At 32.0% G+C, this 24,247-nt stretch overlaps 1 protein-coding gene across 4 annotated transcripts in view; it reads right to left on the bottom strand.

The window, feature by feature from the left end:
- LOC127702997 (neural cell adhesion molecule 2-like) overlaps positions 1-24,247 on the bottom strand; it is a 94,134-nt gene that overhangs the window by 35,216 nt on the left and 34,671 nt on the right. For 3 of the 4 annotated variants that reach the window (XM_052207359.1, XM_052207361.1, XM_052207362.1), the window contains exons 4-16: positions 23,434-23,574; positions 20,392-20,523; positions 19,841-19,953; positions 15,861-16,023; positions 13,044-13,192; positions 11,966-12,131; positions 11,033-11,232; positions 10,394-10,499; positions 8,461-8,610; positions 7,573-7,707; positions 6,127-6,254; positions 5,499-5,709; positions 4,028-4,051 (exon numbers count right to left, since the gene is read on the bottom strand). In XM_052207359.1, the coding sequence (XP_052063319.1) occupies positions 4,028-4,051; positions 5,499-5,709; positions 6,127-6,254; positions 7,573-7,707; positions 8,461-8,610; positions 10,394-10,499; positions 11,033-11,232; positions 11,966-12,131; positions 13,044-13,192; positions 15,861-16,023; positions 19,841-19,953; positions 20,392-20,523; positions 23,434-23,574 (1,818 nt within the window). The remainder of the gene's footprint in view (positions 1-4,027; positions 4,052-5,498; positions 5,710-6,126; positions 6,255-7,572; positions 7,708-8,460; positions 8,611-10,393; positions 10,500-11,032; positions 11,233-11,965; positions 12,132-13,043; positions 13,193-15,860; positions 16,024-19,840; positions 19,954-20,391; positions 20,524-23,433; positions 23,575-24,247) is intronic. The other variant, XM_052207360.1, reaches the window with a different exon arrangement.

Here is a 24,247-nt window from a genome sequence, read left to right as displayed (position 1 = left end):
GCATTAAAAATAAAATGTCTAGATTGTAAGGCACCAATTATCATCAAAGAAATGATCATATTATTGAATAATAGTTCCCCTTTCAAACAACTTTGATAGAGAATTTCATACACACATTACTGAAAACAGTTACAAAAATGTATTAAAACTCTCTATTCAAACCAAACTGTAAAATTAGTTATTATAAATGCCTATCATAAATTAAAAAATTAAAAAAAAAAAAATCCTGTCATAAAATAGCTGTAAACAGATGTTTCTCTCCTATTATTTTTTTCCTGTATGAAATCAAAAGTCTGATAGCATTTCTTGATAATTGGTCTCTATTCAAACCAGATGTTAAGTCTAAATATCTATCTACACATATCATATCAAATGGTAAGTATTCAAAAATGCACATTTAATAGAAAGCCAATATATTTAATTATATATATATATTTAAATGAGACTCTTCACATTAGCCTTGGGTTCATTAATAGAATTTATTTCAGACAAGATGTAGAACAAGGGGAAATATGGTCATCACCCTCCACAGATACAATGTAAAGTAGCCCCCTTTTCATCTTGATGACCATGTGGTCTAAGATTCATCTACTTTATCACAAGCTTATATGACATGTGTACTTCCTGGGTTATTCCATAGTCTTAACTTATTTTTCTGTGGAAGAATCAGTGCAAGTTTTCAAGGAGTTGTTTAATAATGTATAAAGTGTGACATGTATGACAACATAAAACGACAAAAGTGATCCCTAAGAGGTGCTAGAGACATCTGGAAGCCCTCATGCGAACACAATAAATGCTTACTGCTTATAAATATGTATACACCTTATTGCTATTTAGCCCATTCAGGAATTGTCATTTAGACAACTTCCCATTTGGGTCAAATATCGCAAACACAAAGGTCATCAGTAATGAGCTAAGGGAGGAAAAGTTTGGAAAGTGAACATTTTAAAATTTTGAGAGTTTATGAAGCAATTTTTAAAAGACAAATTAAAGTCATTATAAATGCTTTGTTTGATGTGTTTACAATGGTTTAAACATGTCTCTATGAAAATTTTTATGTACAATATATTGTTTGAACAGGGCCCCAGATAGCTTCAACTATTTTGAAAAAGTTGTGTAATTTTAGAACTTATCTGGATTGGCCTAAATAGCAATACGGTGTATTTCTTACTGTTGATTCATTATTACTCTCTGGATACCAATTTTTTTTGGATTTCATGGGTAAATAAGAACCACGAATTTCAATGTTCAAGAATTACAAATTTTTGATAGGTTTATGACTTTGGCAAAACCACGAAATCAAATATCCACGAAAATACAATTTTTTCCTCAATCCACAAAAATTGGTACCCAGGAAAAAAAATTAATCTGCAGAAGACCTTCATGGTGCATAAATCTCAGGTTCATCCATTATACTTTATACTTTCTTCTAACTGAAAACTATTGCTGTTTGTTATATCATACTTTCATACGAGGAGTAGAACAACATCTTTATGTAATTAGGCTTGAAAAATATCATACAAGAAAGTGCATAAAAAGCTTCAAGTTAATATATGTTTCAGTGCATGGGATTCTTTTTATAACAATACTAAATTTATTGGGGAAAAGCAAGGAAATACATAAAGCTTGAATAACAACTCCATATATCTTTTAAACAATGACCACAACATTATGATTTATAATTTTTTCATATTTTTTTCTTAAATAAAGATATTTCCATTCCTGTATATTAACAAATAATTGATAAACAGCCTGAAAATTTTAGGAGGAATAAGCTTATAATAATAATAATCATAATAAATTCTTTATTTAAAGAGGGTAACTCAATTAGAACTAATCTAATTTTCATTGAGGCCCGCTAATGTTTTTCAAGTGCATCATATAGAAAAAATTCCAGTTTGAGTAACATGTAACAATATTTTCTCCAAATTTTGTTCAGGGCAAATAATGTCCATATCATGTATCAAGATCCAAGGTTATTTGATTGGTGTGGTCTAAACATAAGAACCAATACTATGTTCAACATATGCTTCTTAAATAATGAATGAGCCTATGAATAAAGATGTGACACATTCAAAACTGATGACTGGGCTAAAAAGCTAAAAACATAATCAAAACTGTGTAAAAATGACTTGATAAAGATTGATATTTTCCAAAACTCAAAAAATTGGAACTGTGAGCTATTGCTCACTAATGATACCCCTGTTTAAGCATTCGGTAAACGGGAAGCTAAATAGCAATGGATGTGAACACTTATCCCACCTTATAACATGCTCAAATAAATAATGATACCAAAATGGCAGGGTGCTCTGATTTGTAGATCTTGAGAAAAATGTGAGGAAAATTTCACGCATGGTCAATATGTGTAGGAAAATATCAGTATTACGCTAAACAGGAAGTTGATAAGTGATGAATCTGAAAACACATCATAGATAATTGTTCACATGAAGCCTGATAATAAATTTTAAGTAGCTCTTATTTGTAGTTCCTCAGAAAATTAGGACTGACAATTCATACATGGCCATTATGTGTTATAAATATAAGTATTCGTAAACAAGAAGTTTATGGGCGTTTAATCAGAAAAGACATCATAGATTATATATGTACACATGAATTCTGTCTCCAATTGAACATAAATCTCCAAATAACCTTCTGACGTCAACCAACAATCACTTTTCATTTATGACGTCAATTTTTTAAAATTGTGATGCAATATTTTGTGGGAACTTGTGTGATTTTAAGTAATGGTGGACAAATTTGCATACAAGTGTAAATACATCTATGGACATAAGAAACTCATAGTTTAAACAAGATTCACTATAACACTTCTCTAACATAACATTTGTAAAACAGTGTGTACTGTTATTGCTACACCATTTTTAGATGATACTGAATGGTTCCAGTTCCTTCAGTTAAATCACATGATCAAAAGTTCATACATTTTATCATGCTCTCAATACTTTGACAGTATATTCCTTTCACTGCAATGCAAATTTAGCTAAAATATTTTTTATATACTATCATCCCTTTCTAATCACCTTTTCCCCTCGAATTCCTGAACTCACTGAACTTTCTTGATTTATAATTCCTCTCTCTTAATTTCATTCAACTGCACTAACTCAACATTTTAGATTTTACAAATGCTCCACTTACTGAATATTCATGAATTAGAAGCTCACTGCAATCTTATAATTTTGCTATTAATTCTCACTAAATCTTTCTTAATTTCTTAAATTGCATTAACTTATTATTCTTATAATACTTTCGATCACTCAGTTTCACAACTATTGGCTTAATATATATGATTATTTTCACAATTGCTCGATATTCTCAGTTTTCCTCACTCTCCATACTAAGTATTCATAGTTGATCGACCCTCTCTCAAAATAGTCATGACCAATTTTCAAATGCAAAACTTCTAAAAATATACTCCACTGGACTTTTAATAGAAATACAAAGAATAAAACTAAAAGGACCAACAATAAATCTGTTGTCAAATGAACCAAATAATTGATGACGATCTAAATAAACTTCAACCTGATTTTTAACCTGACAGGGCGAAACAAAACACATGTTCATCTCAGAAAAAACAGAAACAGATGGCCTATACTAGACACATCCAATGATATAACACTTATATAAGTGTGCTTCAGGAAATACATAAATATGTTAAAGAGAAGATAAACAATTTTAGTAGAACATAAAGATGCAGTATATGAGGGTGTTGTGAAGGGCCATTCAGACTGGGTTCAGATGTTTGTGTGTTAAAAACAAAACTGAGGGATTATTTTTGCTATAAATTTAGGCAGGTCATGAGAGCCTGAAAAAAAACACCCTGTTCAAAAAATTATATTTTAATTTTTCTTTATTCAAGCCAAATAAATGGATATAAATTCAATGACATATCTGATACTAATTTTTATGCGATGTTTTGACTGATGTCTGAAATCCCTTTAGAAATGCCCTTTTGTCACCATCCAATACATGCAAACGTTTGATAAAATAACATGTATTCTTCATTCCTTACCAGGCCTTTGAAACCTTTTATCCTCTACAAAAACACAGCAATTCATTTTACCATACTTACATGTCCCAAACTGATATTATTTAAATTATTAAAGAATACTGTTCAAAATAAAATCGTATAAATTGGATATATATACACATTTCTCTAATTCTTTGGCAATTTATCCCTTTCTGGACCCATTGTTTAAAAAAAATTAATCTATGTGTTGTTGTTGGTGATCTCAGTAGATGATTGGCTAAGTTAAAAGGTGATAACCTTTATCAGCTCTCTGGATGCATTGAAATGTGCTAATAGAATGATGTTAGAGAAATTGACAACTTTATATTTGTAGGACATGGAAATCAGGAATGTGGATGGCACTCAAAGGGGATTTTCAATAATCAAAAATGACAAATTATTTTCATTAATCATTAGAGAAACAGATAATAACATAGTTCCAGTCATGGATTATCTGATTTATCCAATCTCGATAGTTTAATTATCTAATTCAACTATCTTGATTGGATCAATCCAATAATCCACTAGTACCAATGTAAGAATCTATATATATATCCACTGTAAATGATTTTATTTTATATTTTGAATAAATTTTAAAGCATGCCTAATAGGCTTGATCCCAATTCTTATCATTCTGTCACAATATTTGGGTTTCAAAGACACTATTTGAGTGTTTGGTGGGCATTAATCTGTCATTTCATTCAGCAGAGGGAGAATATTTCAATTAAAACACTTTCCATATGGTACCTAAGGTAGACAAGATTAATTATAAAATATTTCTGTAGGTACGGATAAAAAAAGAAAGCGATGCTTGTTTAATTTCAAGCTGACATTATGACTTGTCTGCAGGGATCCAGTTTTCCCATTTATTGAATCCAAAATCAGCATTTAGTAAAAGAATTTACTCTAGTAATGGAAATGATATGAACCAAGCATATTACATATCATTTTCTTCCAAAAGGAACATGCTTTATTTCCATGTAAAATATTGTGAAAACATTATTGTATATTTGTTTGGGAAATCAACCAATTCCTTACAGAAGTTGTCACTGGACATACTTCTAAGTTAGCACAAAAGGGTTTGTATATTTTTTTCAATCCCTGTTAAAATCTATCTGTTAGCAATATCTCAGCATGTTATAAACTGTTAAAAATACACAGTATCATATAAGAATACACCAATGAAACTTTTTTTTAAATAAATAAAATAATTTTTTCTCTCAAAAAGATGAAGTTATAAAAAGAAGTGAAAATTTTACCTACATTTTTAACCATGACAGGATTTTTGTGTAAATGATTTAATAATTTAATGCCTAAATCTCCTAAATAAAAAACATTAGGTTCAGAACTTAAAATTAAGAGTCGATGGAAAATCCTAAATGCACATATAAATTTTTTCTGCCTTACTGAAAATCTCGGCCCCGGATTGATCATTGTGAATTGAAAAATCAAGCATAGTACTTATAGATCTTACCTTTACTGGTCACAAATATAAATGCCCGTGCATCTGAAGTCCCTTTGTTGTTAACCGCTGTCACTTCAACTTCATAATAGCTGGATGGTTTCAAACTCGTTATTTCATATGCCGTTGCTGCTCCATCGACTGTAATGGGTGGATTCCATCCTGATATATACTCCTTTCTCTGGAATTCATTGCTGGCAGACTTATTGGGAAATACTTCGACCTACATTTAAATATTGAAATCTTAGAACGATCTGCTGAACCATAGCAAGAGTATAAGTATCTTATGCCATTGAAGTTCTAGATTGTGAATATCTTTATATAAATTCTGTACTTTTTTTTAATGAATCTCAGTCAAGAAAGGGATAATAGAATTTTAATTTCTCGCTCAAGTTGAAAATCAATATTTTATTTGACTGATGACAGCTCAATGTCTGGCAACAAATGTTACATGCATATTCAGGGGGGGTAACTTCAGGTCATATTGTAATTCCAAGTATTTATACATCCATGGCTTTCAAATTTTTGGTATTGAGTATTCAAATAGGTAAATCCAGAGAAGAGCTTCGGACGCACTGAGTTTCTAAAGTGTTATTTTCATTTGTACTCTTTACATGACATACAGAGAATGTGACATTACCTGAGCATATTTGACATAGACACTTGAGATGGGAAATCCCCCATTATTTGGAGTATTCCACTGTAAATTGAACTTGAGTGGGTAATCACCATATGGTTTAGAGCGCACAACAATGGGATAAGGCTTTCCTACAAAATAGTAATAAGGAGCAATTACAAATCACATTTATTTATAATGTAAACATGGTTTTACAACTAGGTCATTATAAACAAATAAACTGTTGAAAAAGAGATATGGCTCCCTTGTATGTAACTTCCATGGTACAATTCAAATGGTATAATTTATTAAGAGGCTGTCAAAATGACATCAAACCAGGTTTGTAATATATTTATAAGTGTCATTGATAAGGGCATACAATACAGTTGCGAGGGCAGATAATAATGCGTCCAAATTCAACGTATTGTTTTCGCAACTTTCAATGATAAGCAACCAAAATTCACAAAAAATCTGTAACATCATAAAATCAGTTACATGAATTTGAAAGTATATGGAAAGGAAAATGAACAATGTGTATAATCAAGCTCGAGAAATATTCTACAGGGCCAAAAATTTGAGGCAAATGAAGACTTGTTTACTTTTTTATCATAAATAAATTGTTATATGACAGTAATTCCTAAATCGTTTTGATTTCCTGTGCTTAAAAAACTGGGTTTTCTCTTTCTAGCTAAAAATGACCTAGTGGTCCTCATTTTTTTCTTTTGCAATATTCATCTATATACTACTTCAAAAATATTATACATAAAATTGAGAATGGAAATGGGGAATGTGTCAAAAAGACAACAACCTGACCAAAGAGCACAAACAAACCGAAGGCCACCAATGGGTCTTCAACACAGCGAGAAAATCCTGCACCCGGAGGCGGGCTTCAGCTGGCCCCTAAACAAAAATGTGTACTAGTTCAGTGAAAATGGACGTCACACTAAACTCCAAAACATATAAATGAACTAAAATTAAAAAAACATAGAAGACTAACAAAGGCCATATGTATCGAAATTGCTAGAAAAATCAGACAGATTTTTTTTTCTATATGCAATTGTCCTTACAAGAAAATTGTCTACAGCTTATTTTAACCAATAATTGTATTATTTCACAAAATTTATATTGCATTCAGTCTTTTGGAAAAATGATTGATAAATGAAATTTGGTGAGAGCTTTCTACAAAACAGTCTCAGAGGAGTTTTGTTCACCAGTTCTTGTTGTTACAATACAGATATGGCTGTGACTTAATTTGAACTTAAGACCAAAGAGATACAAATGCTTGAAATTGAAAAATTCAACATAGAAAGCAATGGGGCCAAGACTTAGTGGTGTGCCTCCATTAAAGGAATATAATTTCTCTCTATATTATCTTGCTTTGTGATATGAAGAGGGTTTTAAGCATTAGTCATACAAATTTGGGGGAGGAAAGGTAAGGAAGTGTTTTATTATCAATATTTTACAACTTACTTGCTTGGAGAGTTTGCGTAGGCAAACTGTATTCTGGACTAAGTCCGACTTCATTCTTAGCATACACTTTTATATTGTAAGCAGTACCAGGTGTAAGATTATCCAATACAATTTCGATCTTTGAATCCATAGTACCTAAAATACACACATACATACTAATTTACATAAGTACTTCATATTCATATACAGATGTTTGCGCTCATAACACATGTTAGTGGAATAATAGTCACTTGATAGGCTGAAGAGGAAAAATTCTAAAAGCCTAATGCATATAATGCTTTGGAGCATCAATATCAAAAAGTTCTAAACAGCCAAATGAGTAGTGGGTCAACTTCTCAACAGAACAACCAAAGGGGTCAACTTATAAACAGAATAGCTTAAAGTCAACTTCCTAAGGTAATGGCACAATAGTGCTGAAAGTGGTGTTAAACTCCAATCAAACAATCAATCAATTTTTGTCAGCAGGGGTATAATTACAATAAATCTAAACCCTATTAAACTTTCATGAGTCAAATCATCTAATACTAAATTACTGGTTTGCTAAATTTCATTATGCATCATTTAATGGTTTTAATTCAGGAAAAGTGCCAGTCTGAAATGAAGCCTTGTCATTGGCTGTATTTAGCTATATCTTGATGTGGTTCTGTACATTAGGGAATTAAGTGTTGATAACAGATTTTTGATAAGTCTGTAAATTTATTCACAATTTTCTAGACTCTAGTGATTAAAAGCTTGACAAACTGTGCGTACTATGGTTATTGTTGTAGACTGTTGACCTATAAATATCTTTTTATTCACTATTCTTTATTTTGAAATTAGTGTACCTATGTAACAAGGCTATAATTATATGATTCAATTCTATTTGAATAATCTTAACTTTATACATACCAACTCTCTCTTTCCTAGGTTGGGCATTGGAGTAACGAACTTCTATCTCCTGCACAGGTGGTCCATTAAAGGTTTTTGGAATGTTTACATCAAAAGTGATAGATATTGGTGTTGTTTCCTTCAACCGTGCACTAGGACTTGGTGGTGGATCTGTTAAAAAAAAAATACACTGTACTTAAAAGAAATGATATAGTGAATTAATGCATGAAATATAAAATCCCTACATGCACTTGACAAAACCCAGAAAGAGGCAGAAGATACTAAAGGAACAGTCACTTTCACAAGTCAAATACAAACTGGCAACACCATGGCAAAAAAAAAAGACAAACTGGTACACAAAACACGACACATATAACACTAGAGATTGAGCAAAACAAACCCCACCAAAAACGGGAGGTGATCTCAGTAAGTAAAGGAAAAGCATTTTTATTGCTGTTCTCCTTTTCAAAGTCACAGTAAAGCTTTCAACATGGAACAAAAGTCCACACCTCACTGCAAGTTCAAGACAGCCCCTATCACCAGTTTGAGTGGAATTCTTTGCTATATGTAGATAACATTACACCTGTTCATTGATGAACACAGTTGCAGAGGCAAAATCAAAAATACTTTCAGCAAGTATACTTGTAATTGTGATGGTAAAATTCTGAAACAGCATATAACTAGTCCATCATATATGCACCTGGTCTGTTATACTTTTATGATTTCAAACAATACAGATATTCTCTTATATTGCTGTAATTTTCAAAATGTAAATGGAGAAATGAGGCCCCTCATGGGGGTATCCAAGTAATCACATAATCACAAATTTTTTGCCAATATAATCACATAATCATTAATTATTTTTTTTAACAAGATAATAAAATAATCAAAAATACAGTCCTAGATTATCAAATAATCATGAAATATTTGGTCTGGTAATCAAATAATCAATATAAAAACGGTCAAGTAATCACATAATCAAAAACCCCATGAGGAGGGCTCAGAAATGGATGATTGGTATTCATGAACCTATAAAATAGTTGATAATTGTTCTTTGCTAATTGATAAAACATTTGTATGTTGACACCAGTCTCTGTTAACGCTTTCTGCCAATCTTTCTTCCTGAAAACATGCTGAATAAATTTGGTCCAAATTGGCCAAATTCTCAGAAATGGGAAAGTGCATTTCCATATAGTTTTATGGAACACTAGCTGTCTCTGTAGCTACCATCACATGTGTAATAAAATGCAGACAACACTATGGTCAATGGAAAACAGATGAACTTCTGAGCTCTAGAAGGGACCTGCTCCTCAAGTGGCTCCCATCGTGTCGCTCACTAGAAGTCCATTGAAAAGTCACAATGTGTTATGTCAAGATTGAGAAAAAGAGAATGAGGTTGTGGCTACAACAAATGCAATATACTGTGGATTCATTTATTTTCTTGGGTACCAATTTTCGTGGATTGAAGAACTTGCATTTTCATGGATATTTGTTTTTGTGGTTTTGCCAAAGTCTGCATATAACCTTATAGCAAATTTATAATTTGTTGTACATTTAAATTCATGGTTCACCTGTACCTCTGAAATCCACGACAATTGCTTTGCAATGAATAATATTGAATCCACAGTATTTGTGGATAAATGTTCACCTCCTAGCATAAACAACTGCATCAAAGACCTAATGGTCATATTAATTCCTACCAAGCCATTGAAACTTTAGGAAAGATTATGCAGAGAAGAAAATCAAAATCAAGAATGCGATCTGCAGCAATTTTTTCATGAAACCCTTACAAAACAAAGCTAATTCATTACGAAAGTTTGTTTCATATCACATCAGTACATTTCAGTCAGAGATGATGAAGAAATTACATTCTTATCAATGATTAAACCATTAAAATGAAGTGACATCTCTCCCATGACCCTTTGAGACACTTCAACTAAAAATAAGAAATTACCTGCTCTCTGTAATGTGAAATTTTTTGTACTTTCTCCAATGGCATTTCCAGCTTTGCAAGTGTAGACTCCAAACACAATTGCTTCATTTGAGAAATCTACACTGACCTAAAATAAATATTGTAATTAGTCACAGACTTTCATAATAAATAATTCAAAAGTACTAATTTTTTACAGTTAGTGGTCACAACATATTTATACACAACTTCATAGATCCCTGTCTATTTTTGTAAACTGTTACCCTACAGATGTCATACCTAGAGCCAGTTGGGTTTAGAAAAAAACATACTATTAAAGACTATTAAAGTAACGATTCAGATTGAAGTTCAACTATCAAAGTCAGAGTGTCATGACCCAAAATACCCCTCATCACTGCTATCCTGGCTATGGGTCTGGACGTCTTTTGGTTATTTGTGTCTCATTGAAGTTTACCCAATATCTATCATTCACAATTATTTAAATTTTAATAATTTATGTCATTATGTATGTATTTAACTATCAATTCAAATTTTTTGGAGAATATTTGTTTTCCTATGTTACAACTCCTTGAATAAAAACAGCAAAAAAATAGATTTTAAAGTATAAAACATTATTTCTTAATTATCAATTTTATACATTACCATAATGACCCAACCACTTACTGTCAAAGTGCTTTCTGTATCTTCTCCAATTGTAACAGACTTCAGAGAGTAATACTGGTCCCCTGCATTGATTGTTTGTCCTCCTTTTGCCCAGGATATATCTGCACTAGGGACACCAGTAGCAATACACTTAATATTTGTGCTTTGTCCACCCCAACTGTACATAACATCTTTCATTACTTTTGAGAAGTTAGGTTTGTCTGCAAAATTTTAACATATACACATTAAATAATCATCAATGATCGAAAGACAGTGTTATAACTTTTAATTATAATTTACATGGTTTCTTGATTATCGTACACATAATGTTTTTGTGTGTCAGAAATATTTCTACAAAGCAACCATAAAATTGAGAGCACTCTGGCTTCCTCCAACAATCGAAACTGACCACCACAAAATAGTCAAGAGTGCCAAAAGTGGCATTAAACACCAATCAATCAATCAATCAACTGAAGTTGTCTACATACATTGTTCACTTAAATAACATATAGAATTTAAGTTTATTCATTGTACACTTAAATAAGATATAGAATTTAAGTACATTCATTGTACACTAAGATAACATATAGAATTTAAGTACATACATTGTTCACTTAAATAACATATAGAATTTAAGTACATTCATTGTACACTTAAATAACATATAGAATTTAAGTACATACATTGTACACTTAAATAACATATAGAATTTTAGTGCATACATTGTACACTTAAATAACATATCGAATTTAAGTACATACATTGTACACTTAAATAACATATAGAATTTAAGTACAAAAATTGTACACTTAAATAACATATAGAATTTGAGTACATATATTGTACACTTAAATAACATAGAATTTGAGTACATACATTGTACACTTAAATAACATATAGAATTTAAGTACATTCATTGTACACTTAAATAACATATAGAATTTGAATACATACATTGAACACTTAAATAAGCAGACTTCTCTACTGATTTAGCTTCATTTGTTGCTTTGCATATGTAAAACCCAGCATCACTGGACTTCAAGTTGCTTATCTGTAAACTTCCTTCAACTTCCATACGATCTGGTCTTGCGACTTGAGATGCAACAATGTCTGAATTGTCCTGTTCACAAAAATAAAAGAATATTCAAATTTAAAGATTATCAAACTGTGCCCAAGGCAAAATTCTGATAAAAACAAAACTTACAAATATGGGATCTCAAATGCATGAAACTTTGAAATCATTTAATGTAGTTTGCATTCAATAAATAGCTTCATGTAAGGTCATTATTATAAGGTTTATTCAGCCTTTTTACTTTGTCAAGGCGAGACAAAAAAAAGGACATTTTAGGAGCAATACCTCCAGATAGAGCTTGATGTGCTGACCATAAGATTTTTCCAATTGCTTCAGACCAAAAAAGAAGAACAACAGAAATGTGTGATGAAAATAATTTATACACAACTTCATAGATCCCTGTCTATTTTTGTAAACTGTTACCCTACAGATGTCATACCTAGAGCCAGTTGGGTTTAGAAAAAACATACTAGTAAAGACTATTAAAGTAACGATTCAGATTGAAGTTCGACTATCAAAGTCAGAGTGTCATGACCCAAAATACCCCTCATCACTGCTATCCTGGCTATGGGTCTGGACGTCTTTTGGTTATTTGTGTCTCATTGAAGTTTGCAAAATTATAAGTATGAGCAAACAGGAAGTAGGTGTCTGATAAATCTGAAAAGGTCTCACACTTTACAACTTACGACTATCAAGTTGCCGATCAAATACGAGGTCATTCTGCCAGCAGTACATGAGAATGGTTACAAAAATATATATGTGCAATGAACAAGGTGAATGCAATTAAGCCAAAATGGCTTTTACCCCCTCAGGTACCCCATTCTGAAAAATAGTTCAGGAGAAACAAGTCTTTTCCATACATAGAATAACCACAATAGTACATAGTAAGGTCTTACATAAAAAAAATTTGCAGAATTTTGTCTCATTTTGTTAAGTGATTTTAACAAAAGTGATACATACAATTTGTGTTCCATCAGTAATTTCTACTGAGGTGCCTTCTTTCATCCAAGTGATCTTTGGAATGGGCTCTCCATATGCTGTACATTTAATTGTTGCTGACGTGCCTTCATCCCCAGTTGCATTATCCAACTTGTTGATTTGTGGTGGAACTGAAATTTATTTCAATAAATCTATCATTTAGATATATGTATACTGTATACATAACACACTTGTCAAAGATTTGAAATGGTTTTAAATTAATCAGACAAATATGCTAAGATGAACATGTAAGAAGAAACTTTTTTTTTTCATAAAAGGTGACAATATCTATTTCTATTTTGTTTTGTATTTTTTGTGTTTAATTTGAGGGTGACAAGATTCATGTATCAATCCCAGTACTGATACAGTCGAACCTCGTTGTGTCGAACTCGTTTGTGTCCAAAACTCGGATGAATCGAAGTAATTTCTCGGTCCCAGTTAAATTCCCGTTTGATCAATGCATAATAACCTCTGATGAGTCGAACTCGGTTGATTCAAATACTCGGTTAAGTCGAGTAAATTTTATAGTCCCGTCGATGTAAAATTCATGAAAATTGACCCAGATGACTCGAAGTTCGAAAGTAAGGATTTTCAAAAGATGCAGACCTAATGATAAAAATTCAAATCGGATGTATTTCTTATGTAACCTAATCATTTTCAAAAGAGATTAAAGCAGAGTAAACATACTTGTTTGTATAACAGTTAAAATGACATGTTTATGGTGACCGGTAATTAACACCTTTGGTTGATCGTTCAAGCGGAATGTTAGTGTGTTGAACATTTTTCACATCAGATAAAAAAAAAACGAATTTAAATGACACAAGCCGAGATTAAATGAATTGTTAGATTTAAAACTCATTAATTACAATAAATAAAAGGATTAGAACAATTATGATAAATTCATGATAATTTAATGTAAAGCAGACGACCTCTGGCTCATCAGAGACCGTTCATAACTTAATTCGTTCCGCGAGTGATTTCATAATTTATAGTGACTGACCTTTGTAAATATTTGTGTAGACTATTGATTATATTTGTGCATGATTGATTTGTATCTGTACATGTGTGTTTATTTATTATGAAGGAACAAAAATGGAGATTGAATACACAATCATAAAGTGTCATATCGAAAAAAAACACTGTTCATTGTATCTAGTTTACACAAATCATACCGTATTTCAAGCATTCCAAATTTATGACAACACACTCGACCTCGGATGAGTCGAACCTCGGATGTGTCGAATACTTTGGTTCGGTCCCTTCGACTTCGACACAACGAGGTTCGACTGTATGTAGAAATCCTATATGCCCTATCCATTTTTCCTGAAAACTGCATATAAATGTTTTGAAGGGGATGCATCCATATGAAGGGTATTAAAAGTTGGACATATGGTTTAAAAGACAACATCCAGAAATTAAAGTTTTGCCATTTCAGTTTATCAATAGCTGCTCTGACCTTGACATTTGACCCAGGGCTTCCAAAAAATATTTGAGCCAGCCGGATATTTTTTTTTGGTCTCATTCCGATTTTAATCCCTTCAGACTTAGTAAAAAAAGGAAACCATAGTAATCAGTTGGGCATCATATAAATTATGATTGACACAAAAACGGTATTTGACTTGATTTTTTTATATAAACTCGATGTTATTTTGTTAACTGTTAAATTGACAGTGCACTATTCGAAGTGTGCAACATCAGCGTACTAATATCTGCCTAAGACAATCTATTTGTGCAAAAGTACGCTGTAAATAACTACACTTTCGTTTTAGAAAAGTACATTTTCCTCATACCGGATGTTGACTTGACAATGGTAAAACACGGACCAGAGACAGATATGTATAATCCGTGTACGTTTACAAAGCACAATTGAGTTACTAAAGTAGATCAAAGTAGCTCTTTCTGCTTTATTTCTACAGGAAAATACTCGAAATGAACATAAGATAATGGTATCAGTGATATTTTTAGTATTTTTTGAAAATTCAGATGCATTATTAAATCTCGCACCTGCGCACATGCACACATGTATACTAGTTTAAACAACATGGTTCTGAAGAATTTTCACTTAAAACCTTTACTAGTTCATTTTTAAATTTTCATCATATCATATTTATTATATATATTTAATTTTTGGTAACCTAAAACTTGTTGACTAAATTATTTAGATGCAAACCGCTGAAATTTAAGAAAATAACTTTCAATAGACTGATCAATCAATGTCTGGTACAAAATATTTTACCTGTCGCCTGAACAGGTAAAGTCAGCTGTCAGAGAACTAATTAGCCTTGATTGTAATGAGAGGGTATTAAAGTAGGGTTTGTGTTGATAGTAATTATTCATCATGTCACTTTTATGACCGGAAATGTGTAGCTGTTAATAACAAAAGGTCAGGTCAAAACTGAAAAAATCGCATGAACTTCAATTTTTTTTTCTGAACTATGTTATTAAAATGTCTGTTTCAGCTTCGACACAAGAAGTCATTTATATTATTTATAGGACTTGTCCGGAAAATATGACCGTTTTGGAAGCCCTGATTTGACCTAGTGAACTCAAAATCAATATGGTTAATCCACACTCCATGGGACAATTTAAAACCCAAGTTTGGCAAACATATTGTTTATGGCTCACAAGATTTTATCCAGGAACTGCATGGAAGCTCAGATCCATTCTTCATATCATTTGGCAGGTTCAACTTCATCGCTACATAGCCAAAAATCTGCATTACTAAAATATTGTTTGATTTGTTTTACAGTAAGACCAATTTTAAACATGTCATTATAGAAAATTATGCAAAAATTCTACCTAAAACAGTCAGGGCTGCATCCTTTTCGTCAGACTTGTCTGTACTTCGAGCAACACACTTGTACGTTCCTGCATCGTCTTTAATGACCTTTTTTATAATCAATACTCCAGCATCTCTTGATAAATTGTAGCGTTCTCCAGTTAATTCTATTGTTATGCTATTCTGTAAAAGTTTAAAAAAAAAACACAATTTAAAATAACAGTGTGATAGTTGATGCCATCTTGTGCCTCAATGAATATTAATGAAAACTATCAAACTTTGATGTAGTTTATTTGAATGCAATTGAGTTTTTAAATGGGAAAATTTATAATACTTTGATAATTTTTACAAAAAACAATGGAATCGCCATAATCGCATTATCATAATTCAACGTTCAGTGAGTGTTGAAAACTTGTCATATATATGTATATTAAAGGGCTCAAATCATAATGAACATTTTTACTAAGTAACAACTTGATGTGACCACAAAGGACAAACAGACAGATCCGACTGATGGACAGACCTGGAAACATAATGCCCCTCTACTTTCACGGGCAGGGCATAAATAATATCAGAAATTTGCTTTATAAGAGATAAAGATAATAGCATTATAAACTGTTAACACAGAGATATGTCTCGCCTTTTTGTAATTTTGATAATGCAAATGTTGTAATTAAAATAACAATAATTTAACATGTAAGTTATGCAAATATTCAAAGTCAATGAACCATGACTGAAGGTACATGGCTAAACAATCTCCATGGAAATGAGATGTACCAATGCTAATACAACTGCATACCAAATACCATTGACTTATCATAAACAAACCTAAACACAAACATTAACTTAAAGTTTCAAAGTCACTGAAACATGAAGAGGGGGTGGTGCTATATAATCTCAATGAAAAACAGACTTGCAAATGCCAATAAATTTGCATACTAAATATCATTGACTTAACATTAGCGGTTCATCTTAAACTGATCTAATCACAAACTAATACATGTAAACTAAACAAACGTTTCAAAGTCAATAGACCATGACTGAGGGGGCGAGGCCAAATATTCTCCATGGAAATGAGATGTGCTAATGCTTATACAACTGAATACCAATTAACATTGGCATACCAATAGTGGTTCCCCTTGAACTGACCTAATCCCAAACTAATACATGTAAACTAAGCAAAAGTTTGAAAGTCAATAGACCATGACTGAGGGGGCAGGGCCAAATACTTTCCATGGAAATGAGATGTGCCAATGCTAATACAACTGCATACCAAAAATCATTGACCTACCACTAGTGGTTCACCATAAACTAGACCTTATCACAAACAAATACATTGTTGACGCTGTCGACGCCGGAAACAGCATACCTGTGTCGCTTTTTGACTCTGTCAAGGCGAGACAATAAATGAGTCAACTGTAAAATAAGCTAATCTAAAAAGCAAGAAAAGGAGAACAGTGACCTAATTCTTTATTTTGTATTCTTTAATAAAGCTATCTCTCAACTGAATAAAATTCAGACTATTAGTTTTCTATCTTTATACATATATATAAATACAGTTTTCACCTATTTAATCCTTAAGGAATATGTAAATTTTGAACACAACTTTAGCTTGAAAAGATGATGATGAACAATGAATACAGTATACCAGATGACCATATGACACTTGGTAACACATATGTAGCTTTAATTAGAAGTACTCAGAAAAAACTCCCATTTGGCCTGAGAACACAGTTATTTCGTAGTGCATTTCTTTTAGACAGTAAATTCAAATTAAAAAAATCGCACCTGCTCTATCTCGAAAAGATTTTTACTGTGTAGTGTACTACTATTGATACAAATAATATCAAAATTATAGAAACTTCTACCAGCTCTAACTCAAAATATTGACAATTCTGTGTTAAGGGGGGCTAAAATTCAGTTTGACAGCTTCAGACATTCTAATTTTTGACCTTTTTTAACTGGACCAAATCACTACTTAACATAAAGATTCAGCACCCAAATTTTTTTAACATGTAATTTTACCCCCTTACTTAATATTTCATGCATAAAATATCAAGAAATAAATTGGGAAAGTGTATCAAAAAAAAATGCAAGTTATACACTGTTCACACTAGGGACTATATTTGTAGACAACGAAAACCAAAGGACGATAACTGTGTCCTTGGACCTAATAGGATAGAAAGACTTGACCAATTTTAATAAAACTTTGCATGACCTAAGCTTAGGAAATTATAAGATAGTTGGCCAAGTTTCATGGCCATAGGATATATATTATAGAAACTAGGGCCATTTTAATATTGAAATTTGGATGTTTATTTTTGACGTTTAAATCAAATATTTTCAACTGTCAAGATTTTGGCCTAAAAAATTTAAATATTGCAAAAATTTGCTTTTTAAATACTCTTGAATATAATATAATAAGTATTAAAAGCAACGGAACACTCATTTGATTTTTCAGATTTATCACAGTTATTCAAAAGTCAAATTTATATGAGCCTGTGTCTGAAAATAGAGATTTTCGAATTAAGGGAAGCCTTACATAAACATGCATTTTTTTCAACCAATTTGAAGTTTTTGAATTTTTTAAACCATACATTATTCTTCCATATATATTAAATGTACTTTAAATGTAAAGAAAAGTTACAAAAAGCATACCACATGAGTATAAAATGGTCTTAGGCCATGTAAGACTGAGAATTATTTAGAGTCAATTTAGGCCGTAGCCCATATTTACATATAAAAATGCACACAGAGGCTATAAGCAATGGAAATTTGTTACTTTTTGCTCATTTCTATGCTAAGATGTCATGATACAAGAAGTCTAATTGCAAAAGGACTCTTGAATTCAACCTTTTTTGCAGACAGTATGGTCTGATGACCAGTTTTTCACTTTTCAATGGAAAACTTGCATGTAGTTTTAGTCTCAATTGGCATATATTTGAACCACTTACTATCCTAAAGAAGAACATTATGGTAGCATATGAAATGAATAGGGTGTTCTGATCATTGTAAAGTGTTTTTTTTTTACAGATTTAGTGAAATATTTGTGATGGACTACAGATTTTATGTACAAAGCTCTTCACATTTCACATACATCAAACAGGCCGTTTAACCAGGGACATAAATACAAATATTCTGCACATTTTTTCTGTGATAATCTACTTTTCTCTAAATTCAGAGTTCACAAATGGTTAATTAAATTTGATTTAAGCATAGAAACACAAATATCAGGAACATAAAAAGCTGTCAGATAGAAAGTCAGCATGGCTCTTAGTCATAAAATGGAAACTGCTTTAAAATGCTTATTTTAGCCGTATAATGCCAAAACGGGACATTTTAACAGAATTTCTGTCAAACAAAGATGTAAATCCTTTACTTTTATTGAGTTTGACAAATTGAAACCAGCAAACCATTCAGGAAAGTTGCCAAAGTACAGAATCTACATTTACGGAATTCATCTCTTAGGCCCGAGAACACAGTTATTTCGTAGTGCATTTCTTTTAGACAGTAAATTCAAATTAAAAAAAATCGCACCTGCTCTATCTCGAAAAGATTTTTACTGTGTAGTGTACTACTATTGATACAAATAATATCAAAATTATAGAAACTTCTACCAGCTCTAACTCAAAATATTGACAATTCTGTGTTAAGGGGGGCTAAAATTCAGTTTGACAGCTTCAGACATTCTAATTTTTGACCTTTTTTAACTGGACCAAATCACTACTTAACATAAAGATTCAGCACCCAAATTTTTTTAACATGTAATTTCACCCCTTACTTAATATTTCATGCATAAAATATCAAGAAATAAATTGGGAAAGTGTATCAAAAAAAAATGCAAGTTATACACTGTTCACACTAGGGACTATATTTGTAGACAACGAAAACCAAAGGACAATAACTGTGTCCTTGGACCATTTAATAAATGAATACATATGGACACTCATTTAAACAGGTACCTTTGCAGACAGGGCTATAAAATCATTTAGTTACTTACAAAATACCAATAATATTTGGGTGATGGTTTGGCAGTAGCAACACACTCGAATCTTGCAGCCTCTCCCACCGAAACACTCTGAGCTGTTGGTGGTTTAACTATCTGTGGTGGAACTATCAAAATATTAAAAATATTAATAAATAAACTTAAAGAAAGTTGTAATTTTGGCACAAGAAATTGAAATTCTGTAGTATCTAAAGCTATAGAAAATATATTATTCTATAATTCTAGGCATTTATTTTTCAAGGAAATGTTTTTCAGAAATCTTGTTGATTGGTTGGTAATTATTTGCTTTACATCACTTGGTCATCTAATAGAAAGAAAAAAACATATGAACATACAACAGGTAAAATTAGGTTGTGATTACTTTTTAAAAATGTCTGTTTTAAAAAAAAAACATTGATAAAAAAATATTGAATCAAAGAAATATTCATCAGCACTTTTTGCCCATTATTCTCTATTCTGTAAACCCCATCCAGACCCTCTTCTATTTGGTGATCCTTTTGACTTCAAAACTATCCACTCTTCAACTCTTAAATTGCTTCATTTACCTGTTACTGTAACAGTTATTTTCACCACTTCGAAGTCACCACCTCCAATCACTACACATTGATACACTCCATCATCTGTCCTGTTGACATTTGGAATCTCCAGATAACCAGGACTAATCACATATCTTTCATCTAAAAAAAAATTAATATCATACCAATTATTATATATGATCTTATACAAAAAAACATACAAAAATAAAATTATATTATACCCCATATAAATAAACAGCTGCGCCAAGAGCACATGATATTTATGCCCTTATTGTGCATATTAAAATTGTTGCAAGAATAAAATGGGATATTTTGAAGGCATTTAATTATAGGCAAATAAAATGGCTCTGTAGAAAATCATGCCACAGGATACCGTTTTTTAAATCGAACAATTTATTATGTTCACCAATTCCAACAATTACATCAAGTTTCCACTCAATCAATTCAAGAAAAAGTTATGGTACAATAATGAATATGTGAAAAATTTTACAAAAATCTGACAATTAAAGTCCCATAACTCTGGAGCAACAAACCAGAAAATAAAAAAATCAAAAAGGGAAATTCCCACAATAATATTAAGTTTAGAAGAAATCAATCCCGGAAAACTGGAGTTACTTTGCGATTTTAGAAAATTGCATTAAATGTAACAGTTAAAGTTCCTTAACTCTGGAAAAACAAACCAGAACACTAAAAAAATCACAAACGAGCTTCCTTTTATCAATGCCCACAATAATTTAAAGTTTGGATAAACAAATTCAAGAATACTGAAGTTAGTGTGCAATTTGGTATGTAGTGACTAGGCATTATTCAGTTGACTTTTCATTAATACATATTAAAGTACCGAAATGACATTAAAAACAACATAAGATTGAAATACCACTCAAAATAAACCCAGACTATTTTCACACAGATTTTACAGTAATTCTGGTTGTCAATCAGTAGACTACTCATAATGTAAAATGAAATTCGAATTTTTGAAAAGTAACAAAAACATCATTCCCTTCTTTATTGCCCAGTTTTAATGAATTACAATAAAATAAATGGGAAATGGACACAGATGATGCCTCCGCTTGCACATCATATAAAGTTATAAAGGGACATAACTGAAGAACGGTAAAAGTGACTCTACCCAAATTTGTACTTGATCTGAGTTTTGTGGTAATAAGTATTGCGTATAAGTTTCATAACATTTGGTTGAGGCAAACTAAAGTTAGAGAACATTATTACTTGATAAACTAAAGTAATAATGGTGACAACACCAAAATTCAAACTTGATCTGTATTTTGTGGTAATAAGCATTGTGTATAAGTTTCATAACATTTGGTTGAGGCAAACTAAAGTTAGAGAAGGAAGCGAAAAAATTCAGCAATTTTTCCATTTGTAAAGGGGCATAACTCTAGAACAATAAAAGTGACACCACCAAAATTCAAACTTGATCTGAGTTTTGTGGTAAAAATCATTGTGTATAAGTTTCATTACATTTGGTTGAGGCAAACTAAAGTTAGAGAACGGTAACGAAAAATTCAGCAATTTTTCCATTTGTAAAGGGGCATAACTCTAGAACGATTAAAGTGACAACACCAAAATTCAAACTTGATCTGTGTTTTGTGGTAATAAGCATTGTGTATAAGTTTCATAACATTTGGATGAGGCAAACTAAAGTTAGAGAACGGAAACGAAAAATTCAGCAATTTTTCCATTTGTAAAGGGGCATAACTCTAGAACAGTTAAAGTGACACCACCAAAATTCAAAATAGATCTTTGTTTTGTGGTAATAAGCATTTTGTATAAGTTTCATAGCATTTGGTTGAGGCAAACTAAAGTTAGAGAACGGAAACCAACTTTGGGACTTATGTACGTACGGACGGATGTACAGACGGACAAGGGTAAAACTTAATGCCCCCTCCGTTATGGCAGAGGCATAAAAATAAATGGGGATTGCATATAAAGTTATACATAACGTTTGACATAACTCAAGAACGGTAAGAAGTTAGAGAACGGAAACGAAAAATTCAGCAATTTTTCCCTTTGTGAAGGGGCATAAATCTAGAACAGTAAAAGTGATGCCACCAAAATTCAAACTTGATCTGTGTTTTGTTGTAACAAGTATTGTGTATAAGATTCATAAATGTTTCCATCTGTAAAGGGGCATATCTATAGATTAGAAAGGTAAAAGTGATGTCACCTAAATTCAATCTTGATCAGTGTTTTGTGGTAATAAGCATTGTGTATAAGTTTCATTAAATTTGGTTGAGGCAAACTAAAGTTAGAGAACGGAAACCTATTTCGGGATGGACGGACGTACAGACAGACAAGGGTAAAGCTTAATGCCCCCTCCGCTACGGCGAGGGCATAAAAACACAGAACATCACAAATAGAAGAATTCAACTTTCCTGGATTTCTATGATGAGGTATTTACCCCCTATGTAGAAACGCAATGTACATGGCTATTGGGTGATACCAAAAAAGGCACTGCCTTTAAAAATGTCAGTTATTGTCCTGAAACTAGAAAAATGCTTGTTTTTTGCCCCTTTTTTGGCCCCTAATTCCTAAAATTTTGAGGCAATTACCCCCAAAATCAATCCCAGCATTCCCTTTGTGATATGGAACCTTGTGGTACAATGTCAGAGAGATCCATACACTAACAAACAAGTTATGTCTGGAAGTTACAAAAATGCTTATTTTTGGCCCCTTTTTGGCCCCTAATTCCTTAACTGTTGGTACCATAACCCCCAAAATCAATCCCAACCTTCCTTTTGTGGTATTGAACCTTATGGTAAAATTTCATAGAGATCCATTCACTTAAACTAAAGTTAGAGTGCGAAAATCAATGTGTCTTTGGACGACGACGACAATGCCAACGTCATACCAATATAAGACCGCAAAATATTTTGCGGTCGTATAAAAATTGCTGAATCTTTTTAGTGCAATGCCAATAGCTGAAAATTGGTTAACACACATTGTATTTGACAATTCCAAAAACTGAAAAGGCATTTATGTAAAACCCTTGAGAACAAAATTGCTGCTGTCCAATAAAATAATATATCTCACGGGATGATTCTATTCTAGTTCCGTTGCGATCCCTCCAGCTAACAGAAACTTGTCCTTGTGGAGCACATTTAATACGTGCACTCCCTCCTTCTGGAAAAAGTTGAGTTCTTGGAGCTTGTTCCTCTGTAATAATCAAAGGCACTGAAAAAAAAGATGTGTTATTTTATCATTTTTAATTATCACATTGAATGCTGGGTTATACAACTGGTGCTGGATGCAACTAGAGCATTTGCATATCAGGGGTCAACACATTTCAGAATTTAAGAGAGAATTGACTTCTCACTGGCAGCCAAACAAGGAGAGATAAAGACCCAACAGGTTGTGATAATATACTTTTCATGGAAAAATGATCACACCTTTTATGTCTTAGGAGCCTATTTTATAACTACTACTAAATTGTCTTGCCTTGTGGTCTGAATAAATTGAATATTGTAAATCTAGAGTCCCTTTGATGCTATTTTAAGCCCAATCTTGAATCCTAACGCAGAGAAACTTGCTCTCTTTGCCTGGTGTGGTGAGTCCTGGCATCTGGGTTTTCAACAAGTGAATCTGTGAGCTACTGCGCTCACTAATGATTCCCCCGCCCCGTTAAAAGTATAAGGTAAACAGGAAGTTTTCGAGTGGTGAATCTGAAAACGCATCACACGGTATAGTTGACTCATATAAACCCTGATACTTCAGAAATCCTTGTAATGTAGTTCCTGAGAAAGATGCGACCAAAAATATTCATGGGACGGACGGACGAACAGACAGAGGTAAAGACTACCACTTTATTAAAGCGGGGTATAAAAATTATATATTTAACTTTCATACC

The sequence above is a fragment of the Mytilus californianus genome, unplaced genomic scaffold (assembly GCF_021869535.1).
Source record: "Mytilus californianus isolate M0D057914Y unplaced genomic scaffold, xbMytCali1.0.p SCAF_5, whole genome shotgun sequence".
Lineage (NCBI taxonomy): Eukaryota > Metazoa > Mollusca > Bivalvia > Mytilida > Mytilidae > Mytilus > Mytilus californianus.
Note: the sequence above shows the minus strand (reverse complement) of the source record. Positions and strands in the feature narration are given on the sequence as shown.